Source organism: Aotus nancymaae, unplaced genomic scaffold (assembly GCF_030222135.1).
Source record: "Aotus nancymaae isolate 86718 unplaced genomic scaffold, 86718_ANA_hifiasm-v0.15.2.pri h1tg000065l, whole genome shotgun sequence".
Lineage (NCBI taxonomy): Eukaryota > Metazoa > Chordata > Mammalia > Primates > Aotidae > Aotus > Aotus nancymaae.
In genome coordinates, this window is record NW_026988480.1 from 4,699,509 (window position 1) to 4,724,732 (window position 25,224).

The 25,224-nt window shown below is 42.8% G+C and overlaps 1 protein-coding gene across 7 annotated transcripts in view; it reads left to right on the forward strand.

Annotated features, from left to right (window-relative positions):
* GRB10 (growth factor receptor bound protein 10) overlaps positions 1–25,224 on the forward strand; it is a 203,790-nt gene that overhangs the window by 87,440 nt on the left and 91,126 nt on the right. For 3 of the 7 annotated variants that reach the window (XM_064366674.1, XM_012458915.3, XM_012458907.3), the window contains one exon: positions 5,389–5,476. The exons of 1 other annotated variant lie outside the window; for it this stretch is intronic. Coding sequence is in view for 2 of the 6 variants with exons in the window: in XM_012458915.3 (XP_012314338.1) it covers positions 5,389–5,476 (88 nt within the window). In the remaining 4 variants the exon portion in view is untranslated. Of the gene's footprint in view, positions 1–3,961; positions 4,146–5,388; positions 5,477–25,224 lie in introns of all 7 variants that reach the window. 3 more of the 7 variants (XM_012458930.2, XM_012458950.3, XM_012458960.2) reach the window with 2 other exon arrangements.

The following is a 25,224-nucleotide window of genomic DNA, read 5'->3' on the forward strand; positions in this document are numbered from 1 at the left end:
CCGGGGCCAGAGGACTAGCTATTGGTTGATGCAGCCCAGGCAGGCTGGCTGCCCGGAATAGGACGGAGGAGCAGACAGAAACCATTCTCCGCACCCACTGGAGGGCTCTGTTACAGGAGCTGGCTCAGCAAAGGACCTGGGACTGGATCACCCCAGGAGAGGGAGGGCTTCTCACGTTGATCTTGATAAAGGTGGTGGTTCTGCCCTGATCTGCTGGATGGGCTTATTTGACTTGGGCAAGTTTTTCTAAAGCATGTGGATTTGAGATGGTTGAGCATGAGTGAAATGACCTGTGGGACTTTAATTAAGGAGCTTGGCTGCCCTCTCCCATCCTTCCACCTTCTCCTAGAGGTAGACAGCACAGTGATTAAGGGCAGACTCACAGGGCCTCCCGCACTCCCTGCCCAGTCCTTCCCCCAATGGGCGAGGCTGGGAAACAGACACACAGAAAAACAAAAACTAACCTGGAGAGGAAACCACGCTAGCATGATGATAAACCTTGTATTCTTTTCCCTGTGTTCATTACGCTGCACCTGGCAAAGCGCCACTGTTTGCCTGTGAATGGTAGGTAGACGTTTGCCTCTGACCTTCCAGCTCTGTCAGGATGAGCTCTGTAATGCCACAGTGGCTAACTCTTCCCTGCTGCGTTTTGTGTTTTGGCTTTATTTTACAATTACCATCATTTGTCATACCATGAAATCTTTTTTGGCTTCGCAAGAGAACAGACTTCATGTCTGAAACGTCTGTCTGTTGAATTAAAGAAGGTACATTTCTTTTTTGACCTTGGAATTTCGTAAACAAATGAGCCACTTGTTGAAATTTTGTTCTTACTGCCATAATTTGTCATGCAAGCCTGTCAGATTTTAACAGTGCTTGAGAGAGTTGCAAGGTAAAATACAGTATCCCCAGTTAAATTATAGATAAGCTACAAATACATTTTTAGGATGTCTCATGAAATATTTGGGACATATTTGTACCAAAAAATTATTAGTTATTAATCTGAAATTCAGATTTGATTGAACATCCTGTATTTGTATTTGCGAATCTGGTGACACTATTTAGATAAGGTTGCCTTAAATTAGGTTTGCGAATTACTTGTCTTCTAAATGCATGTCTTAGTGGAGCCTGGTTGGCATTTAAAAGGGGAGGTCTTGGGCAAAGCAGTCATCTATCTGTCCAAGGAATGGGCCTCAGTGCACAGGAAGTCCCCAAGGTGCTTGTTCACCTGCAAGGCCTTGCTCCTTACGGGACAGGCCTGGAGCAGGACTGTGCGGGCCCTGGGTGATCTGGAGGCTGGTTCCACCCACCCTTTGACATAGATGGGGCACTGTATCTTCTTGATATAGTCTCACAGTGTCTGTGGGATCAGCCCAATAACAGCATTAGTATTAGCAGTGTGAGGTAATTACTCACATACATAACAGTAAATATTTCAGATGAGATGTTTTAGTCATTGAAGCAAACTTCGAAACTACTTTCATGTTTGCTTGGAAGAAAATGACTAAGGAATTCATATAAAAGAAGCAAGAGGGGAAATGTTCTGCTGATGAGAAAACACACTGGCAGGCTGTGAGAATGGAAAATGTGGCTTGCCGGCCCGGGAGTGGGCAGCTCTGTGGAACCGGCGAGAAGTTGGCTGAGAAACACTTGGATGTGTGTAAGATTGTAACACGTGAGCAGAGTGACCTCCCAAATCAGACAGAAAGAAGGCCTGGGTGTTAAGTGGTCCTGGTAGAACTGGTCAGCCACTTACTTGTGGGGAAGGAATCATCATATTTTCTCCCCTTTTGCTATCCCACAAAATAACTGTCAGGAAGAGGAAAGAGTAATACATCAAGTCAGAAGGGAAATCAGATAAAACACAAATGAAGATTTTTCAGTTTTCTTGACAGAGGCTGAAAGTAATTTTCAAGCTTAAAATGATGAGCCAAAAAGATAAAGTCAGTAAACTCTGCTACACTGAATTATATACGTTTAAGAATCAAAAATCTAATGAAATTTAAAGACAAGCAAAGTGGGAAAAACATTGGCTACAAATGTGAATGAGCTGACTTGCTTACTGCATGAAGAGCTTGTCACGGGAGAAGCGGAAGCAAGTCAGTGTTCAGTGACAATGGGCCAGGAGGCTGGTGGGCCACCAGGGATGGGTGCTCACCCAGGGCTCAGCCTGGCTTGAGGTTTTCCATCATCAACAGATGAGCAGATTGACTCAGGGAATCCAGGTAACTGGCCCCAAACCCTTAGCTGATGAGTGTCGGGGTTGTGATTCATTCATGGACATTTTTGATTTGGAAGCCCTTGGGCCTCAGGAGCTAGTCTAGCTGACCTTTTAAAGGATAGTCCCAAAGAAGAAATACAAAGGGCTAATTGGCTTATGAAAAATATTCAACCTCAGCATTATAGACCTGCATATTAAAACCACAGGGTGGGGCAGCTGCTTACCTCTGGAATTAGCCAGAAAAAAATTCCAGAAAAATAAACAGTCCCTGGCTGGCTTGGGAGTTATGAAAGAGGCGGTTGCCTCCACTCCGGGTAGAAGGGTGAATGTGTGAAGAAGAGTTTGACTGTGTATCTGGAATCTTAAAAAAGTGCACATGACCTCTGGCCTGGTCCTTCTACTTCTAGGGATCCTAAGCAAATAATCAGAAATGTGGACAGAGTTTTGTGCTCTGAGGTATTTATTTGATCATTATTTATGCTGTCTGAAAGTTGAAAACAACTGAAGAGTGTCTACTAGAGTAGTTCAGAATATGAAAAAAAAGATATTTACCAAAGTTTTAAAATAGTTGAAGACAGGGACAGGAAAACACAGAATTGTTAACACAATCTGATTTCAATAGTGTCTAGTTATGCCCAACAAAGGGGCAAAGACCAGGAAATGCTGTTATCCACTGTTGTAGGTTTTAGGCTAATTTTATATCTACTCTAGGTTATTTATTTATTTATGAGTCACTGAAACCTCTGCCTTCCAGGTTCAAGCAATTCTCCTGCCTCAGCCTCATGAGTATCTGGGACTATAGGCGCGTGCCACCACACCTGGCTAATTTTTGTATTTTTAATAGAGACAGGATTTCACTATGTTGGTCAGGCTGGTCTCGAACTCCTGACCTTGCGGTCCACTGCCTTGGCCTTCCAAAGTCCTGGGATTACAGGTGTGACCCATCGTGCCTGGCCTACGTTAGATATTTATATAAAAATTTTCTTTGCATGGATTGTTGTAAAATTCAGAAAAGAGGAAAAATATTTCTCTGAGATGGTAAAGAGCAGGCTGGGTGAGAAATGTTGGCTGTGGAATTGCAGAAACTAGCTGGGGAATGGCTGAACTTGAGGGACTGGGCTGGAAGATACTGCCCTCTCTGATGGCCAGGGGAGCCCAGCTCTCTCCTCAGCGCCTCTTGCGGGGGTTCTTGGGGGCCTTACTCTTTCCTCCCGGACACCATGTGCTCTAAACAGTCCTTCCTCTCTCTCTTAGTCAAAAGCTTACATTTCCAGCAGCCTGTATGTTTGTTAGTAGGATATCGATGAAATGAATTACACCATGCATCTACTTGGTGGGCTATGCTAGGGTGCCGACAGAGATGATGATTGTTGAACTGAAAAATTTAAAAAATGATATTAAAACACAATATGAGGAAGATGATTATGATTCGGTTTTTATCAGGAACATTTGTAATTGTCATGTGACTCACGTAGAGTATACATGTTCTCTATAAGAACATGTATAGATGTATTGCATAGATGCACATGGTAGTTTTTATTTTTGTTATTCTGAAAAGAGGTTCCATTTTAATTTTTTCATTTTTTTAACATACAGAAAATGCAGATTTTTATAATTAGCGAGTTTTACATCTATGATTAAAAATAAAAGAAAGCTATTTCTTTTGAAAGTGGGGAAAGAGAAAAGCTGGTGCAAATGTCTCCCTTCCTTAGGGCTTTGTTCATTTTATTTTGTTTTCTCCAGATATTCTGGAGGAAGGTGTGAACGCAACTTTGCCTCCCAGGGAGCAAGCATCCTCCTTCTAAGTGGTAGATGTGGGTGAGCTGACCCTGCTGGAGTCTGTACCCTGGGCTGCCCTGTGCCTCCCCCAATTGTGAGTGGCCCGTGAAGCACATCGTTGACCAGACCTAAACCTGTTTGCTCCCAGGTCAGTGTGCATGCAGCAGAGAAGTGAGCGTCCACCACATTTCGTGCATGAGCAAGGAGGGCTCTGGGCAGAGAAGGCGCTTGCTGGGAACCATTCTGGCAATTAAGAGTCAATCACATTCCCAGGGCCTGCTGCTTGGGTGCCTTGTTGAAATCATGTGCTTTTCTGAGTTTCTTGGGCAGTTTGGGCACTGCAAAACGGTGGGAAGGAGCATGGACCCTGTAGCTCGAAACCCAGAACAGCCTGGACCCACTGGGTGATGAGGGTTTTGAGGGTAGTAACTCACCTTCCCGTGCCTGAGTGGCCGCCTCTGTGGCAGGAGCCCCGCTTGGCAGAGGGAACTCTGTGTGCTTGTTGGCCATCAGAGCGCTTTGCATGCCAGATGTTTCATGTGCTTCAGTTTGCAATCTGGAAGGTCTCTTTTGCATGAATAGGAGGGAATTTGCTGATGTCAACTATGATATTTGTGACTATATATATATTAATAGTAGTTTTGGTGCAGATCTTGTACTTTTGGCACCGTTCAAACATATGCATCATGAAGATTTCAAAGATTTTATAAATCTGTAAGAGAAAACGAACATCTCCGCACCCCAAGTTAGTCACTGATAATATTTATAAGCGTGTACATATTAAAAGGCACATTTTCTTTCCCCACATTTGAATGTATCTTTCATTGGCTTCTAGTCCCCTGCAGGTGCATTTCTCGAACCATGGGCTTAGGGTCATAATATTGCTGTTTTACGTTTTGCCTTAAAATGTTGTTCTCATACTAATGACTAAAAAAATGCCACCGAGCTCGTTACTTACACTTTGTGGAAGGAACCACTTATAAAACACTCTCTAGATGTTTCTGTCCAGGTAACAGAACGCCCAACGCTTGATTACCTGTAGTTGTTACAGAAAATGCATGTGCTTCACGGACTGTTAATTATTTATATTCACTGCCTAAATCAAGCAGTTGGCAGTAATGCTCTTTGAATTGCTATACAGGGAAAGCTATTTAAGTCCAAACACAGAAGTAACTTTTAACTCCCTTGCTGAACAGCTTGCACCTTTTCACGATTAGCTTCCCTTAATCAGTCTTATGTTCAACAACTATCATTGAAAACGGATGAAGTAGATAAGTGGAAAGGAAGTAAGGAATTGAGGAAGAAAGGAAATGCTGGGGAAGCTGGGTGTTGAAAAGTGTGGGATGCTGCTTGTGAACTCACGGCCTTTCTGCTGTGGTCCTTTTTTTTAGGACAAAGTGGAGCAGACACCTCGCAGTCAGCAAGAGCCGGCAGGACAAGGGCTCCCCACACAGCCTGACCGACTCGTGAATCGCCAGGGTAAGGAATGAGCAAACACAAGAACACTCCCAGTTCTAGCTTTGCAGCAGTGGCAGGACCTGATACTCTAAAACGTTGCTCTTGACACTAATAGATTACTATTCTAACATTGGTTCTTCTTTTCTCAGTAAGGACAATGCATCCCAAAATAGAGAAAGATCCTTGGTTCTGATGGCTTCATGTATTTCCTTTCAATTAGCAAACTTCAATGAGCAAAACCTCAAGATCAGTTTCATATGCATTATCTAGGTTTCAGCTGAAAGGCGACTTGATGTCGCCTTTGAAAGCTGCTCGCAGGTGAATCCTCTTGATTTAGGCATGTGTCTACTTCCAGTTAAGGTGGTTTGGGGCATATGTACTCTTGGTCTTCCTCTACCCTTCTCTGGTTCCTTCTGTTCCTTCTATTAATTTAATTTCTGATGAGGTTATTGTGGGAAAGGAAGGAAAGGGAACTACCTTTAGGAAATTAGACTACTTAGGAAGTTAGATCTAATAAATGAAGCTTTGCTGCGGGATGGGAAAGCCTGAAGATAGAACTGGAAACATGCACATGGCCCGTTGTTTGGCTTATTGGAGAGTTTAAGTGCAGGACATCAAAGGGCTTAGAGCTGGTGGGAATGTGAATATTCAGATTTTCTTAAATTACTTAATGAGAAAGGTTGACAGCAAAAATAAAAGCTGGGATCTGACCATGAAGTCAAAGCAATATTTTTTCAATTATTAGAAGATTCATAAAAGCCATCAGAGTTTTTCATGGCAAGCATAATTTTAGGATCATCTTTTAGAAAACTTTGAAATGACATGATGCAGGGAAAGGGTACCAATTTGTTAGTATTGACTTCGAAGCTTAAAAAAATTTTTACTTATTATATTGTATGCTCACATATGATCTCATTTAAACGGAAATAATTTAAGCCTTGGTGTTAATGTTCATATAAAAACTTAGGCTAATACTTTAATTAGGAAACTAGAAAAAATTACACTGAAAGAACTTTTCAAGTGTTACCTTTTATCCTTTGTCTTTACATTGTATACTCAAATATTCTACAGATATCAAAGCCACCTGGGTAGTAGTACGATTAAGGGACATTTGCAGCACGTGGAGCACATTCCGTGTAGAAGAGAGCTGGTTCTCTTCCATGGCGTGGCCTTACACAGTACGCTGTTGAAGCTGGGTCTCCGGTGTAGAGATTCTACACCGGAGACCCAGCTTCAACACCTTCGTTTTCAGGTGTTCTCCACACCTGAAACAGGGCTTAAAGGAAGAGATGAACATGTCCCTGTATTGAACTCCACTTCTGCTCAGTGACCCAGAGGGTTGATACTTTAAGCGCACCCTTGACTTTGGCCACCTCTCAGTCCTTTTACGTACACATGGCATGTAAAATGGGAAAGACAGAAGGACTCAGCCTTGCCCAGACCCAAGCATGTCCACAGAGCATTGAATAGTGCTGTTCCCTTAGGACTGTGGCTCCCAAAGCGGCATCAGCACCTGGCTCAGGTCGTAGGGAATACAGAGGGCTGCGCTTTCCCTTCTCCATCAGAACCAGGCCCATGGTATCCAGCTGGGAGCTGTGGTGGGGCTCCCCTGTTTTCAAAAGATGCTGGAAAAGGGCTGTTGCCTGGGAGGGATTACAGTGCATGTGAACTCATGGCCAGGCAGCCAGGCAGAGTGGATGCAACCTTGCAGCCAGAGCTGACCCAAACAGCCTCCCAGTGCAATGACGCAGACTGCAACCTTCGCGGTCCGCATGAGGCAGCAGCTCCAGACTGTCCCGACTCAACCACTCAGTGCAGAGGGAGAGGCAGGAACAGAAAAACAAAACCCACCTAAAGCAAGTCTGCAAACCAACATTCCAAAAGCACATGAAGCAGTCCCATACCAAGAGATACAGAATAGCTAGTAAAACCAACAGATTACCAATTTAGCCCATATGCAACCAAAAAAAACATGTGACAAAGGCATTGATATATGTATTTATAGTGCTCAGACAGATGCATGAAAGAATGTCTGTAAGATAAGGCAAGAAACTACGAAACACAACAAGAGGAAATGAGGCAAGACCTGGGCACCCCGGCAGTGCCGAAGACAAAGCAGTGTACTCCCAAGTGCAGAGGGGAAGGTAACCATCCAGGTAGAATTTTATACCAATATATCACCAACTAGGGAAGGCAGAATAAACCTTTCTCAGGCAAAGATTGAGAAAAAAATGTCACTGGCAATCTTCACCAAAAGAATAATTATTCTTTTATTTTTATTTTTTGAGACACCAAGCCTTGCTCTGTCACCCAGGCTGGAGTGCAGCTCATAGCTCACTGCAGCCTTGAACTCCTGGGCTCACGCGATCCTCCAGCCTCAGCCTCCCTAGTAGCTGGGACTACAGGTGTGTGCCACCATTCCTGGCTAGTTTTAAAATTTTTTGTAGAGGTGGGGCCTTGCTATGCTACCCAGGCTTCTCTCAAACCCCTGGCCTCAAGCTATCCTCCCATGCCGACTTCCGAAGTGCTTGGTTTACATGTGTGAGCCATAGCGCCTGGCCTAGAAGAATGATTAAAAGTGCTTCTTGAGGAAGAAGGAATGTGGATACTAGGGAAACATGGCACATATGGGAAAATAATATGTGATGAATACTCAATTGTGTATTTAAAAACATTAGGTGCAGCTAAAATATTGGCTGTAATTACTAAAAGAATGTGCATACAATCTATGGTTCCCAACCAGCAGAAAAAGATATAAGGGAATATATATGAAAAATAACAGCAATCAAACAACATCAAGTAGGGATGGAAAAAAAAAACAAGATGTGGAGAGAGAAAGGTTGTTAAACATGAAATACAAAATCAGATAGTAGGAGTAATTCCAAGTCACTTTGTGATAGTGTTAACAGGCTCAAATTAATAGACATACATAGCTCCCTCTACCCAACGGAGACTCATGATTCTTTTTTAAAATCTGTGTAACTTTTTGAAAAATTGACTGTATATAGAAAGTTGCACTCAATTTTAAGCAATCTATTTCATGCAAGGCTTGTTCTTTGACCCAGTGTGAATAAATCAGACATCAACATAAAAAGTTCAAAACAAATCACATAAACATCCATGCAGAAACTTTAAAACACACCCACTCTTATTTTACTTATGAGTTAGAGAGGAAATTGCGATGGAAATATCAATCATTTAGAACTGAATGAAAGTGAACACACTAAAGTGGAAAGTTGGATAATGCTGCGAAGGTGGTAAGGCTAAATTTCTAAGCTTCAAAAAGAAGAAAATTAAAATTAATGAAATAGAATAAGTCTGAGGAATGTAGAAGGAATTAATTATAAAAGTTAAAGTCAGAAATTATTGAAATAAAGGGAGTATCAGTAGGAACAAAATCAAATGCCAATCTTTTGTAAAAATGACCGTAACAGCAAACCTCTAGCACAGATACTAAGGAGGGGAAAAGGTGCCCGAGAAAATCAAATTAAGAGCACTTTAGGGCCGGGCGCGGTGGCTCACGCCTGTAATCCCAGCACTTTGAGAGGCCAAGGCGGGTGGATCACGAGGTCAAGAGATCGAGACCATCCTGGTCAACATGGTGAAACCCCGTCTCTACTAAAAATACAAAAAATTAGCTGGGCACGGTGGCGCGTGCCTGTAATCCCAGCCACTCAGGAGGCTGAGGCAGGAGAATTGCCTGAACCCAGGAGGCGGAGGTTGCGGTGAGCCGAGATGGCGTCATTGCACTCCAGCCTGGGTAACAAGAGCGAAACTCCGTCTCAAAAAAAAAATGAGAGCACTTTAGCAAGTTTTAAAAACAGCATCAAGAAAACTGTAAAAAAAAAGAAAAGAAAAGAAGAAAAGAAAATCTGGGGGAAATAGATGATTTATTGCAAAAATGTGAAGACAGAATGGACTCTGGAAGAAATATAAAATTGTAATAGAGAAACCGCTCTGGAAGAAATAGTAATCAATATTACACCTTCAGAAATACTCAAGTGATTTGCAGATGAGTGATATTAAACTTTCAAGAAACAATTTCTCTTTTTATACACACTGTTTAAGAGTGTTACAGTGTGTACAATCTTAAACACAGAACACAAGAGCTGACGCTCTCCTATTCATCTAATGTTTGTGTATCTTTGAAACAGTACAAGAAATCAAAATTATAATACCATTTTACATTTCAACATAAAACAGAAAGTCTAAGTAAAACACGAATGAATCAAATTCAGTACTTTATCTTAAGTGAAATGTAAAAGAAACAAATGTTCTGACCAAGTTGGGTTTATTATAATAGTGAAGGGATGGTTTACTATCATAAAGCAGTGAACACATTGAACATCTCAGAATTAAAGGGAAAAAATAATCATGTCATCTGACAGAAAAGCATTTAATGTAACTCTTCAGTCAATACAATACATAACAAATCATAACAAAATTTGTACTAAACCAGTACTGAAAAGAAACCTCCTTAACTTGTTAAAGTTTATTTGTCAAAAACCTATAGCATGCATCATACATAATGGAAAACAGAGTCGTGTTCCTGAAAATCTAGAATTAGACAGGGGTGTTTGCTGTCACTGGAGGTCTTAGACGGTGTAATAAAAGAAGCAAATGAAGAAACAAAAATGTAAATATTAGAAAAAAAGACTGAAATGTGTGTCTATTTGCAAATAGTTATCCAAACAGAAAATTCACACAGATGTTGTTAGTACTTTTAAAATGAGCAAGAACTCTCTAAGATAGCAGATATAATGTGAGATCAGCATATAAAATGTAAAGGTACTCCTGTATGCCAAGAAAAAACAATTAGGAAATGTAATATGAAAAGAAATCCCACTTATAACATTGACAATAATTATAAGCTATCAAGGAGTATATTCTGGAAGATTACCAGGCATTATAGGATGTTTCAGAGCATTAAAAACAACCTGAATAAATGGAGAGATATACTATGATCATGGATCAGGAGACAGAATATAGTGCAGATGTCACATTTTCTCATGTTCATCTTTAAATTTAAAGCAGTTGCAGCCAACTGCTGAACAGTCTTGTCACGTGTGACTTGAAAAATGTTTCCTAACTTCAATAAGGAAGAGTGAAACTCAAGAATTTGAAGACAAATTTTAAAAGCAACAAGGCATGTGGAGGAGTGATTTGCACTATCAGATAGCAGTCCCTCTTGTGTGGTATCACAACTAAGAAAGGATATTATTGGTTCACGTAAAGATATCACATAAGGAGACCCACGCGTTTATGGAAACTAATACAGCATAGTGAAGTTGCGTCAGAACAGAGATGACAGTAACCATGACTGTTCACATGGGGTGGCAGGGAATGGAACTCTACGGCGTATTATACACAGTAATTAGTTTCAGGCCAATTAAATAATTAAAAGTGAAAGAACACAACGCCTTTTATTTATTTGAATGGCAAGAATTAATGAATAGTGAGAATCTTTATGCTCTTAGGCTAAGAAAGACTTTTGTGAATCAGACTTAGCACAACCATAAAGGGAAAATGGTAAATTTGAGTGTATCACCATTACAAATTTCGGTGTAGACATAACAGATGATATTTAGAAGGCTAAAAGGTACACTTCAGCCTGGAAGAATAATTTATAACTTTCTGCGTGTACATATAGAAATACATGTAACATGCAGAGTATTCCTATCCTGTTATGTTAAAAAAAAATCTATAAATAAAATAAGAGAAACAATTACATAGAAAAACTGGGCGAGAACATGAGCAGTCAGTTTGCAAAAAAGGAAAGCATAATGTGTTTGTGTCTGATTCTGGACACTTATTTCACAAGAAAAATATGGAAACCAACTGAGCTGGAAGTCAAGGAAGCCTGTGCTCCGAGGGCTGTTAGATGGAACAGAAAGGCACAGATCCCTCTTTCAAGTGTGTCCAAGTGCAGAGTGTTCATCTTCCCTCTTGGCGTGTTCACAGCCCTGTGAGTCTCTGCGGAATGGACCTGGGGCTTGCAGCTCCCTAGCACTGGGTACAAAGTCTCCTTCCCTCCCTGGGGGGTCAGTCAGCCCACAGCACAGCCTACAGGAGTCGATGCTTTCCCCTTCCCATCTCTTTGCCTGACACCACGTTCAACTTTGGGGATTCTTTTTAACAAGATGCTTTGGGACCTGTGACCAAATTTGACAAAGATACGATGCGCTTCTTTCTTGCTTCCTTAATTTTTGAGGCATCATTAGATGCTGAGATCATACAGACCTTAGCTTTTACATGGTATGTAAAGAGTGGCCTGGATCCTTGCATGGAACCTGATGTTTAGAATAAAAGATTAGCTGTGACTTTCCTTGACCTGTTACTGCTATCTGGCAAAGAGGATTTATTGCTCCTGTTTTATTACCTTGTTCCTAACGAACGTAAGCAGCTTATTTTTGCATGGCAGTTGCTAAAAATGCTCCCCACATTTCTTAGCAGCACACAGCAGGGAGGGATGCACTTTCCTTTGAAAGGGGGTGGTTTTGCAATAGTTGGAATTACTTTCAACGATTTTGAAAAAACATTTCTCTATTGTTAAAAATATGTAAAACAAAATTTGCCGTTTTAGTCATTTGTATAAGTGTACGTTAAGTGGCACTGGTCATGTGAGCAGTGTTGTGCAACCATCATCATTTATCTATTTCCAAAACTGTTTTATCACCCCAAACAGAAACTCTGTACCCATTAAGCAATAATCCTCTCCAGTCTCTGGTAACCTCTAATCTACTTTCTGTCTCTTCATTTGCCTGTTCTTAGTACCTCATGTAAGTGGACCATACACTATTTGTCCTTTTGTGACTGGCTCCTTTCAGTCAGCATAATGTCTTCAAGGTTCATCCATAGTGTAGCATGTGTCAGAATTCCTTCCTTTTTAAGGCTGAATAATATTCCATGGTCTGGATGGACCACATTTTATTCTTCCATCATCTGTTGAGGGAGGGGCACTGGGTTTCATCCACCTTATGGCCATTGGGAATAGTGCTGCTATAAACATTGACATACAAGTGTCTGAGTTCCTGCTTTCATATCCTTGGGGTATATGGCTAGAAGTGGAATTGCTGGATTATAGGGTAATGCTATATTTAGTTTTTTCCTTCATGGTATTTTTGAGATGTGAAGCTTTATTTTTAGAAGTTTGGCCTCTCAGTTTTAGGCAAATTTTGTCTGATGGTTGTTACTGCTCATAACCCAAGCAGAGATGCCTGACCACGCCTCTCACCAGGAACACAATTGAGTAAAGGTGCCCAGAGGGTTGAAAAAGAGATGTTAAAGTCTGTGCACAAAAGCAGATAGAGTTGGCTCTGTAGAGAGCTCCCAAAGGCTCATGAGCTTCGTGGGCCCTGTGATGCAGTGGTAACAGCCTGAGAGGCTGCCAGTGAATGCACGTTTCATTTGAAACTCTGATCTCTTGTGTACTAAGCCTCAGTTTCCTTGTCTATAACATGGGATAACAATGCCTTCTTTGTGAAGTTGTTTTGAGAACTGGAAAGAGATGTCTGTAAAGCACAGGATATCATGCCGGCCATGCTGTGCACTCTGTAGGAAGTAGCTCTTGCTGGGGAGTGCGAAGAAGTGGGTCTTAATTCTGGAAGGTGGTTTGCTACTGTCTAATAAAAGCCTTTCAAAGGTCATACATTTAAACCCATCAGTTCCAGGAATTTGTTTCAATGATGTGTACATGTGTGTGCATGTGTATCTATTTCGATTCAACCAATAACATATTCCCTTAGAATAAAGGAAATAGCTGAAAGACAAGACTAACCAGATATATATTCCATGCACTGATAAGAGACCATTTTTCTGTCTTAAAATGCAAATATCTAGTAACTTGAGAAAATGCCCAGATTTACTGAGTGGAAAAAGCAGGGAAACAGGTTACAGTACTGTATGGTCCCAATTTTGTAGAAAGAGAAAATAAGAGCACAATATATGTTTTATGTAATGATATTTAATTTGGGTGGTGGGATTGTGGGTTATTTTTATTCACCTGGTAACATTGTGCATTTTAAAATTGTGAACAAACATGTAACAATATTTCGTAATGAAAATAAATGGACCATTATTTTTTGTTTTATTTAAAAATACAATGCCAGAACTTTGAATATTTATTATCTAAACCTATAACAGATAGGAAGGGAAAAAAGCCCCTGGAAATTCCTGGAAGTTCACCTCAGTAAGAGGTGGTTTTGGCAGCAGTATAGTATTGGAAGAGAGAGGCCAGCAAAAGGAGCCATTAGAACTCAGAGTCCAGCAGGGGTAAGTCCATTTACCTAGGAGCAAATAGCATTATACCTCATTAGCCAGTGGACATCAATCATGCTCAGAGAGAGGACTGAAGTCATTAAGTAAAGGTTGCATTATATTCTTTGCCCCCTGCTTAAGAAAGAAAGCAGACCAGAGGATGACGTACAGTATGTACAAGAAGAAAAATGAAAATAGGTTCTCTTGCTAGAAGGTGTGTTACTCTCACGCCCTAGAAAACTGACTGATCCAGGATAATGCCTTCCTCAAAGGTTTTGCAGTTGTCAGAGGTAGGGTGTTTTGTTATCAGTAATGTGTGATTTTGATGTTGATATATCGGCCTGGAGCAATTTGTGGCACCACTAGTTTGAAAATAAATAGATGATAAGTATGAAATTGAGGATGTTGACTTATTTCACTCTAAGTATTTTTTCTTGATTTATTTCCCAAGAATATTTGCAGACCTTTGAAGATGAGACAGTGTGTGGGCACTGGGGAGAAGTCATGGTTTGGGCATGAACAGAGAGTGCCCTTTGACTGGCAATTGTACATGGGACACATCAAGTGACTCGCACCCTGGGAGGATGCAGAGGTGTGTCCCAGGCACAGGGAGAGAGAAAGCCTAAAGCTCTCAAGATCTTTGTAGATTCTGGGTATTAGCCCTTTGTTGGTGGGAGTGTAAATTAGTTCAACCATTGTGGAAGACAGTGTGGCAATTCCTCAAGGATCTAGAAATAGAAATTCCATTTGACCCAGCAATCCCACTACTGGGTATATACCCAAAGGATTATAAATCATTCTACTATAAACACACATGCTCACGTATATTCATCACACTAGTGTTTACAATAGCAAAGACCTGGAACCAACCCAAATGCCCATCAATGATAGACTGGATAAGGAAAATGTGGCACATATACACCATGGAATACTATGCAGCCATAAAAAAATGAGTTCGTGTACTCTGTAGAGACTTGGATGAATCTGGAAACCATCATTCTCAGCAAACTGACACAAGAACAGAAAATCAAACACTGCATGTTCTCACTCGTAGGCGGGTGCTGAACAATGAGAACACATGGACACAGGGAGGGGAGCATCACACACTGGGGTCAGTTGTGGTGAGGCTCGGGGAAGGACAGCAGGGGGTGGGAAGGGATAACGTGGGGAGAAATGCCAAATATAGATGATGGGGGAATGGAGGCAGCAAACCACCTTGCGATGTGTGTACCTATGCACCAACCCTGCAAGATCTGCACATGTATCCCAGAACCTAAAGTACAATTTAAAAAAAAAAAAAGCTCTCAAGATCTCGAGGGCTTCCCAGTAGCAGAGAGGTTAGGCGCTGAGAGAGGGAGGGAAGACATGCATTGCCAAGTTTTTAGAGAGTGGCAGTTTACCTGCTATCATGGCATTCCTCTTGGGGTGAGAAATGTGTTTTTGTTTTGGCTTATTTGCCGTTTCTCACTGTGCCTAAAATGTGGTTATTCTTACAATGGAAAAAAAAGAGTAATTTAAAATTTGAAATGAATGATTGTGCCTTTACAGTGTACTCACCAAACTGCAGAATTTTCCTACTACTAACAGGTGCTCTGAGATCTGTGAATTCAGTGCTCTGGGTGAGTCTGAGGTCTCATGCCCAGGAAGACAGGCTTTGGTGGGCAGTGCCAGCCTGTGGGTAGGTGAGGGTTGGGTGGCCACACACGCTACAGAGTCTTCATCCTGTGGGATCTCACCTAGCCCAGTTTGGGTGGAGACAGGACCTGAGAATTTAAGTTATTGTCCAGAGTCACTCAAGGTCATTCACTCTGTTGAGTGGTCCACTTTATGAGAGTTTGGCAGAGAGCCCAAAACTCATTTTTAGCATGTCCTTAGTCCCCTCAAATACCCCATGACAAATTACCCCAGCCCCCTACCCTTGTGTTGTTATCAGTTAGTGGCCTCGTGCTAGACTGCAGAGTTTCTGTTTCTGGTTCTTGTTTTTGTTTGTTTTTTTGTTTTTGTTTTGAGACAGAGGTGCTATCTTGGATCACTGCAACCTTCACCTCCCAGGTTCAAGCAATTCTTGTGCTTCAGCCTCCCAGGTAGCTGAGATTACAGGCATGCACCACCACACCTGGCTAATTTTTGTATTTTTAGTAGAAACGGGGTTTCACCATGCTGGCCAGGCTGGTCTCGAACTCTTGGCCTCAGGTGATCTGCCCACCTCAGCCTCCCAAAGTGCTGGGATTACAGGTGTCAGCCACCACACCTGGCCAGGGTAGCAGAGTTTCTGACCACAGATGAAGTGGTCCAACCCACCCACCCACTCACTCACTTCCCTCCATTCTCCAGCACAGAAGCCTTGAAGAGTCTCTGCCCAGCATTTTTTGTCATCTACTTGGCCAGAGGCACTTTGTTGCTCCGGTTGACCTCTCTTCTTTGCAAACTGCAACTGCTTGGATCTCCCTTTCTCCTTGCTGGTGTAGCTTGTGGACAGGGCAGGCTGTGGTCCTGCCTGAAAGTGGAGGCTGCACTCTTCCAGCCTCTGGGCCTTCTGTCCCCATCTCCTCTGCTCCGTGTGTGCCTCGGGCGCCCCAGTCCCATCCCTGCAATGCATGCACATTCATCATGACTTTGTTCCATCTGGAGTGCAGGGCTGTTGTGTGTGATTGTCGTAGTGAAGCCTCTTGAGCTGGAATCAAAACATTTTCCTTGATTGCTGGAGTCAACCCCAGGAAGTATATATAGTTCATTCTCTCAGATGGAGACATCCTACACAAATGCTTGACTCCTGACTTGAGGAATGCCTTTAGGCTCTGGAGTTCAGAGGTCCTCTCCAACCCAGTACAGCTGGTTTCTGGCTTTAGTTTCTTCTCTGGGTTTTTGTTAAGCCAGAAATACTGGTTATAAGCATGCAGCTTTAATTTGTAGCAATATGTTTTGTGCAGTGCTTTCCTAAGCCTTACTAGTAACGGTGGAAGTGTAGAAAAAAGATTGGAAAATGTGGCACATATACACCATGGAATATTATGCAGCCATCAAAAATGATGAGTTCGTGTCCTTTGTAGGGACATGGATGAACCTAGAAACCATCATTCTCAGCAAACTGACACAAGAACAGAAAATCAAACACCGCATGTTCTCACTCATAGGCGGGTGTTGAACAATGAGAACACACGGACACAGGGAGGGGAGCACTACACAGTGGGGTCTGTTGGGGGGAAATAGGGGAGAGACAGCAGGGGGTGGGGAGGTGGGGAGAGATAGCATGGGGAGAAATGCCACATATAGGTGAAGGGGAGGAAGGCAGCAAATCACACTGCCATGTGTGTACCTATGCAACAATTTTGCATGTTCTTCACATGTACCCCAAAACCTAAAATACAATTTAAAAAAAAGAAAAAAGAAAAAAAAAAGATTGGCGGATGGACTATTTCGGAAGCACCAATTTCTCAGTGGAAAGACTCTGTTAAGAGGAAAAGACCAAAATTAGGAAAGAATGCCAGTTATTAGAGAAGGTAATATAGATCAAGAGAATAAGTGGGTTTTTGTTTTTTCCTTCCAAGAAGCTGTTCTGAGCATCGTCAGGTGCCGAGGGACACAGCCTGGCTTTGTTCTGGCTGTTTTTCTGTCTTTTGGTCTCTTCCAGCAATGCTCTTTGACTTGGGGTAGGTTAGGAATCACTTTAGATTCTTTGTTTGCATATACCCATCTTGCATAATTATTGGCAAAAATAATGATGCTGATGACGACTTTGTGCTAGAAGCTTCCTGCGTGTCTTCTGGTTTTCATCAGAGCTACAGATGGGAAAACTGAGGCCGAGAGGTATGGTAACTTGCTGAGAAGTCACAGACAGGTTAACGCAGTGGTGGGATGGGAATCAAAGCCAGAGTCCATCTCAGAGTTTGGGATAATGTAGAGGAGTCAGTCACCCAGCACACACCTATATGTATAAGCTGCCTGTTGTATTACTTTATATATTGTATTTTTCCCCTTTCTCCCGAGATCATACATTTGTTGAGGTCAGTACGCATGTCTTACTTATTGTGACATACATACTGCCTGGTATATACTACAAGGTTCCACTATACTACCTGGTCTGAAGTCATACTTCATAGTTAATGAATTCCTGAATTCACATGCCATTAATAGACTTGTGGGTCTCAGAAAGCGCCTGAGCCCCTGCCTCTTCCTCCTTGTGGAAAATTCTGGTAATTCTAGTCAAGCAAAGGTAGAAACCAGTCCCCAACACCCTGCCCTCCTGCTGTGCCTTGCCGTTCATGAGACATCGGCAGCAGTTTGGATAAGGGCATGATTGATGAGAGAACATGAGCTCAAGCAGGAGGACAGCATATTGTGTCATGATTCCTCTAATGTCTTCTCATCTAGTTCATCTTTTACTATGCTATCCACAAAAATATCTTCAGGATTTTATTCATTATATATATATATATATATACACACAGTCATCCCTTGATATCTGCAGGAAGCTCCTGTGAATGCCAAAATCTGAGGATGCTCAAGTCCCTGATGGAAAATCGCATGGTATTTGCATATAACCTACGCTGTGTCTCCCATATATTTGAAATCATCTCTGGATTACTTATAATACTTAATGCAATGTAAATGCTATGGAAATAGTTATTACGCTATATTGTTTGAGAATAATGACGAGAAAAGTCTGTACATGTGCAGTACACTCTGTTTTTCTTAATATTTTCAATCTTCAGTTGGTTAAATCTGTGGCTATGAAGGGCTGACTGTGTGTATATAAAAGTAACTTTTGTTTTCTTAGTATCGTTTCCTCATGGTGAAACTGTGCTGTTTCCAGTGGTAACTTTCTTTTTCTGAAAGGCTCAGCACAGGCCTGAGTAGTAGTGAATATTGGTCTCCGGTTGCACACTGATGCCAAGGTTGATGATAATTGTGTTTTCTATGACTGCCCCATCCCAGTCACTAAATACCTTCTATTCGGGTTGAGATACAGAGAAGCTAGAAGAAAAATCATCTATAATCCTTTTCCCACAAAACAACTAATGCCCACATTTTACTTCTTCCTTATGGAAATGGGGTCATGCCACATCAAATAGTATCATTTGTGCGTGTCATTAATGATTTTTCTGCAACCTCCATTTAAATTATGATAGTATAGTTCATTAGCTATGTCATGATTTCTTACCTCCATCTGTTTCTTGTCTAAATGACTTCCTCAGCTATAATAGTAGGTTCCTAACCTTGTGCTTCATATTTTAACCCATTGAATCTACCTGTCATGTGAGGTAGGCACTGTTATTGTCTCCATATTTATAGGCAAACGGAGGAAACTGAAGCCAGAAGTAGGGAAGTTGCCCAGATCACAGCCGTTGAGAGTGGCAGAGCTAGGATTTGAACCCAGGCTGGTGGGCTCCGGCCTCTGAGCATTTCATCCCTCTGCTGTTCTGCTTCTACCTTAGCCCTCCTTCCTTATCGAAGTCCACCAGGATTTTCTTTCTTTTTGACTCCTCAGATTGTTCAGTAGTTCGAAATGAGATTTCAGCTGTAGGGATTGAGTTTTCCTTTGCCTTGAAAGCAGCCAAGTGGATCGAATCCCTACCATTACCCACCCCCGCCTTCTGCCCGGGACAGTGGTTTCCCTTTAATTGTGCTTATTCCTTCCATTCCACTTTGAAGATCATTTGTCTTAATAAGGAAGATAGGAACAAAAAAGGCATTGAGGAGCCTGCGTTCTCTTTGTCTTGCCCCAATGTTAGGCAAGCAGCAGACCTCTCCCTCCTGGTCCTTATTTGGAGCAGAACTGAAAAAGCCATTGTCATCCTTTGTAATTTTTCAAATCTCAGCTATTCTGGGCCTTCGCCTTCCCCATGCCCTGACAGTTCACGCCACTCTTTTGTCTGGTCCCCTTTGGCAGATAATTGGACTCCATTAATGTTTCATGTTTCTTTTAGCTGTCAGGATGCTCGCAGCTCAATAGAAGGCTTTATCCCAGCAACTCTTTCTGTTCCCCTGGTGTGTTTGCTTTTCATCCCCTTGCTTTGTGGTTTCCTTGTGTCTTTCATTCATTCATTCGTTCATTCGTTCATTCATTTGTTAAACAAGTATCTGTTGCTTGTCTAGGCCAGAGGAGGCCTGGGGCCCAGGCCCAGGGGGCGCAGTGGTGAGCACTGAGTCATTTCTAATTTAATGATCCATGACATATAGACCGTTTCCGTCCAAGGAAGTGCAATCCTTTTTAGAAGTAGCAGAGTACAACTTAGAAAGAAATAATTCTTTCATTTCATTAAGATCAGTGATGAAAGAATCCCTTTACATTTCCCCTAGGTAGAAATGAGAATATTCTATCACCTAAAATCCAATTTCTGCATTATATTTTTCCACTATATTGTACTTTACCTAAATTAACCTTTTTTTCTTTCTTTTTAACCACAATTAACCAGTACCAATAAATAGAATGCTCCCTTATTTTGGTATGAGTTATCTTTCTTATACAATTTTAAACTCTATCCTCAAAGGAAGATGTCAAACTAGAGAATTTCAGTTAAGTTAAAAGAGGAAAAAAACCCCTCTGTCATTTGCTACAGAATGTACTAGTATTGCCTTCAGAAGCGATTTAGCTAGGTTTCCAATATCATTTTTGTTAACATGGCTAATATTATATTCCCCACTGTGAATTAATCCCATCTCTAAGGAGGTCCTCAAAATGTTAGTTTCTTACTGGTGGGTATATGCTGTATACACTTTTGTAGTAAATCCTTACAGTGACCGTCTGAGGAGCAGACGTTTCAGTGGAGTTTCACACTTGGTGTTCAAGGCCGCCCCAAGACTCAGCATGGGTTGGAGCCAGGAACCTGCCTTGTGGCCCCCCGACCCCCGGCTATTTCCCTTACAACTTGCATGGGCTGGCCACTAACCCCCTTCAACTTTGGATTCAGTCTGACCAAGGAAGTCTTTCACGATAGTCCTGAGTTGTTCAAAGGATGAGGCTGACAGTGGCAAGGGGAAGTTGGTGCCCAGCCATTAATCCTCCCATCTTTGTGGTTATATTTTTAAATGCACTGAAAAATAATTGCAGCAGGCTTCTAATCTACTTGCTTGCCAAATGGCTGAACATACCTTTGCATAACTAGTGCTTCCTCTTGGGGGCTCAGTATCCTGAGTGGGGACTCCCTGCAACACCTCAGCTACCTATGGAGGGTCAGCTAGATTTCTGCACCGTGGCAAAGTGGTTTCCCCACCATGGAGCAGATGGGGCACTCCCAGTGACTCCAGACTCTGTGCTTACTGAGACTGATCCACTGTGGGTATTTGAAGCAGGTTTAGGAGAGAGATGAAGGTGAGTTTTCTGGTTGGACTCTTCCTGGCTTTTCCCTCCAGCGGGAGCAGGCTCTCTGCATGGCCTGGTTGCTCTCCTTGGTTAGGAGTACTTCCTGTCGCAGACTCACAGTAAGCCCCTGATAACCTCCAGCCTTGCTTTGGGTGCACCCTGCAGTGACCTGGAGTCCGTCTTTCCATGTTCACGTGATTGCCGACAGCTCGGCTTCTGCCGGGTCTCACTCAACATCTGCTCCACCTCCGTCCCCCATCCCCTTGTCGCCACCTGCCTCTGCACCTTCTAGCCGTTCTGCAGGCTTGTCAGAATGTTTTTTAAACAGTCTGGGAACACCATTCTCTTCTCTGAGAGTGGGATTCAGTGGCCCAGGAGTGGGTCCTCATTCTACTCTCTGGCGTCTTCCCACGTCCTTCCTGCATACATCACCTGGGACGGCTGCATAGACAGCTTGTTTTTCTAGAACTGCTGTGCTGCTGTTTATTTTTGCCCTCCGCTGCCTTTGTCTATGGGCAGCCCCTCGCCAGGAATGATTTAACCCCTTTTGTGTGTTTAAGTCTCTCTCATTCTTTGGTCCTGACAAACATGACACTACCTTCTCCCCGAATGCTTCCCTTTCTCCCTCTGCCCATTAAAATCAGCTACTTCCTCCTTGGTGTCCCCTGTGGCTTCTTACTTCTCCCCCAGACCTGTCATACTTCACTTTATTAAATTATCAAATACCTGCCTGTCTTTGCAGTTTATGTTCCTTCAGCCGAGGGATCATGTTCTTTGTTCTTTAAATCTTTGGGAAAACTGGAAGATGCTGGATTTGTAGTTAATCCAGAGGAGGAATCAAGGTTCTATTCATGGCTGTGTGATGCTGAGTGTGTGTGTTAGCCTTGCTGACCTTGGTTTTCTCATTTGTGAAACGTGGCTGATAGCGTTTAGCTCATGGTTTGGCATAAGGCTGTTGAGATGCCATATGTGAGCATTTGGCATAGTGCTAGATTCTCGTACTGTTCCTCCCTCCCCGCCACGGTTTCTCAATCTGAACCACTCTCTTTCACCAGCATGCACTGCACTGAGCAGAACAGATGAGGAGTACTTGGGAAACAATACTGAATTTGACTTTGTTGAGTACTAAGTGTCTGTGCTCTTTGGAGATGTGAGCAGGAAGTACACAGTGTGTCAAACACCCTCTTGTTTTCACCTTCCATTTGGAAATGGGACTCCTCCCAGGGCAGCACCCAGCATCCCACCAAGCACCAACTTCTCATATTCCTTTGTGGTGTCTGCTGGGAGGGCAAGGTACCAAGGGGGAAACTGACTTTATGTCATGGTCAGCTGCTGTTCCTTAGAAGGAAAACAGATTTGTTGTTTTATAGACACCATGCAGGAGCAAAGGAGAAGGTAGTGATATGCGAAATGATGTCTTTTTTCCTGCGGGGTCCCCACGGATCCGCAGGATGCATGGAGCTGCATCCACGGTTGAGCAGAGGCATGAAAGTCTTGGACTTGTGTGGGAAGCGTATATGCAAGAGGCAGCAGGGGTTTCCCAGAGCAGAGAAGCCCAGGGCAGGTGTTGCATTGACTGCACTTCCTGGACGGAAACACTACTGGGATGGGCAAGGCAGGATTCGAGGCAGAGGTGTGGAGGCTTGCCATAGAGGAGGGCTTGCTGAGTGTCACTCCTGCAACCTGCAGAGGAGCAGGGAGGCCTGGCATGGTCAGGTAGACTCGGTCAGTCCTGTCTGCTGGGGAATGTATTCTGCAAATAGATTCCTGGGCCTGGGACAACTCCTCTTTGGACATGTGCCATCCATTTTTGGAATAAGACAATCTGGCACTTACGTACCTGGTGGGTTACCCTCTGGGCCTTTTCCCAAGAAACTAAAAGATTGTAGATACAGCAGCCTCCAGAGAGTTTGGGAACTCTGCCTGGCTGTCTGGCTTTCGGGAAAATTCTGCCGCTTGATTGATGGAAGCTGATGTATCTATTTCCCACTTACTCAACTAACATGTACTGAGCACCTGCTCGGTGTGCCAGACTCAGGGTAAGGTCATGAGGCAAGGGCAGCCCCAGCCTTCTAGAAACTCAAGTTCACTGACAAAGGAAGGTATCTAAATAAAAAATCAAAATAAAACTTACATTTAGTGAGGAAAAAATAAAGGAAATTCTTAAAATGTAAGGAAGCAGCATGTGCAGCTTTGGAGTTGGGCAGACTCTCCACTCTGTGTCTCAGTAGCTGAGTGATGCGGCACCTCCGTTTCTTCCCCTGAAATATATTAAAATGCCTGTTTGGCTGGTTTGGTAGGAAGTTTGGGAATAGCTTGAACTATGAGATTTTCCTGGCATAGGATCTGGTACCTTGCAAGTGCTTAAAAAAATGGTGGCTTTTGTTTAGCGTGCTCATTAATAACGTAATGTTATAGAGAGAGAAATAATAAAAATCGTAACGTGAGTGTTTTCCTCTCTCATGACTCCTCACTGTGAAATCTCTCTCCCTGTGCTTGTTCCACACTTTGTTCATCAAAACCTGGAGCATCCCCTATTCCCGGAGCGTTGTTCAAAAGGCACCTCAAAAATAATTATCTTAGAAGCAATAAGCATTCATTTTGGAACAGCCTTAGTCTGAGTTGCTCCAAGAAAATACCATCAACTGGGTGGCTTACAAACAACAGAAGTTTACTTCTCGCAGCTCTGGAGTCTAGGAGATCAAGGTGCTCTCAGATCTGGCATCTGGTGACAATTCACCTTCTGCATCACAGATGGCGTCTTGTTGCCTTGTCCTCACTGGTGGAATGGGGAAGGGTCTCTCCAAAGCTTTATAAGGGCACTAATTCCATCATTTGGGCTCCACCCTCATGACCTAATCACCTTCCAGAGGCCCCACCTCATAATACCTTCACTGGATTTCAACCTGTGAATTTTGGGAGGACACAGATATTCAGACCCTAGCAGGAACTCTGTTCGTTTTCTGAGCCCACCCCCAGAGACTGAGAATCAGAGTGCCAGGGGCATCTCAGGAACTGGTTTTCCCACCCTAGGAGTTCCCAGGTGGCCCCACTTATCTGGCAGTTTGAGGGTAACAGCTCTAGATCATCTGCCCCTTCGGCCCTATCTGGAGTGTCCTGTTTTTCCGGTTAAACTGCATTTCCATCCACATTCTGGAAAACCAGCTCCTCTCTCCTGGGCATTTCAGTTTTGCGAGAACTGCCATTTCTTGGAATCGCCTCATAGTGTTCTCCTAGAATGACTTTTCTCATCCTGATGCCTTAGAATTGAGGCTCTTTTTAGAGCTGAATGCCCTCTACTTGACTGTCTTGCCTGTAAACAGAGATCTCATTTTAAAACTCTTCTCTCTGCCAAGCAGTGTGCATAACCATCCTAGGAGAATTTCTGGCCTCTGGGATACTTTTATAAACTGGGAGTGTCGTGAACGCTGCCAAGAAACTCTCCGTCTGAGGATGCAAACTGTACTTGACTCTGCACTTCCCCTGACTCCCCACTCATCCTGCACCTCTCCTGCAGAAGGCTGGGGCTTGGGATCCGTCCTTTGGGCTTCACCGCCCCTTGCCATCAGGTGCCCACTCTTGCTTTCCTACGGGGTATTTCCACCCCTTCATCTCCTTCAGTTGCCGCTTAACTGGAGCAGGTTTTAGCTTCTTTGTGAAGGGAATTATTTTTCCAGAAGTAGTAAAAACAGTTTCCTATCCTTCCTTGCTGTGTTATATTTAGCCTTGTAAATCCTTTTCCAAAGCTCGTTGCTTAAGACGTCACTGCATCAAGGTGGCAGGGATTTGTGTCTGTTTTGTTAACATCTGTATTTCCAACACCTGAAGTGATGTAGTTGGTGCTCAGCAAATATTTGTTGAATGAAGAAAAATACCGGCTAAATGAATGGATTTTAAATTTATGGAGTTAAATCCACAGAATCATAGAGTGTTAACATTGGGTGTGATGGTAAAGATTCCCGGGTGTCCGATTTACCTTTAGAAAATGGGCTTCCCGAGAGCACAGTGCTAGTGAGTGACAGAAATTTGGACCATAACCTGGATTTTACCGCTTCAATTCCAGTGTTCTTGGGCTCATATTTTTAGGGTTCATGGAAAATGAGAACCTTCCAGAATGACAAGTTATTTATATACTTTCTTGTAATTCTGCTTCTCCCTGATTTGTTATGTAATAGGATTAGGAATTCAAATCAAAAGGCTGAGAGGATCA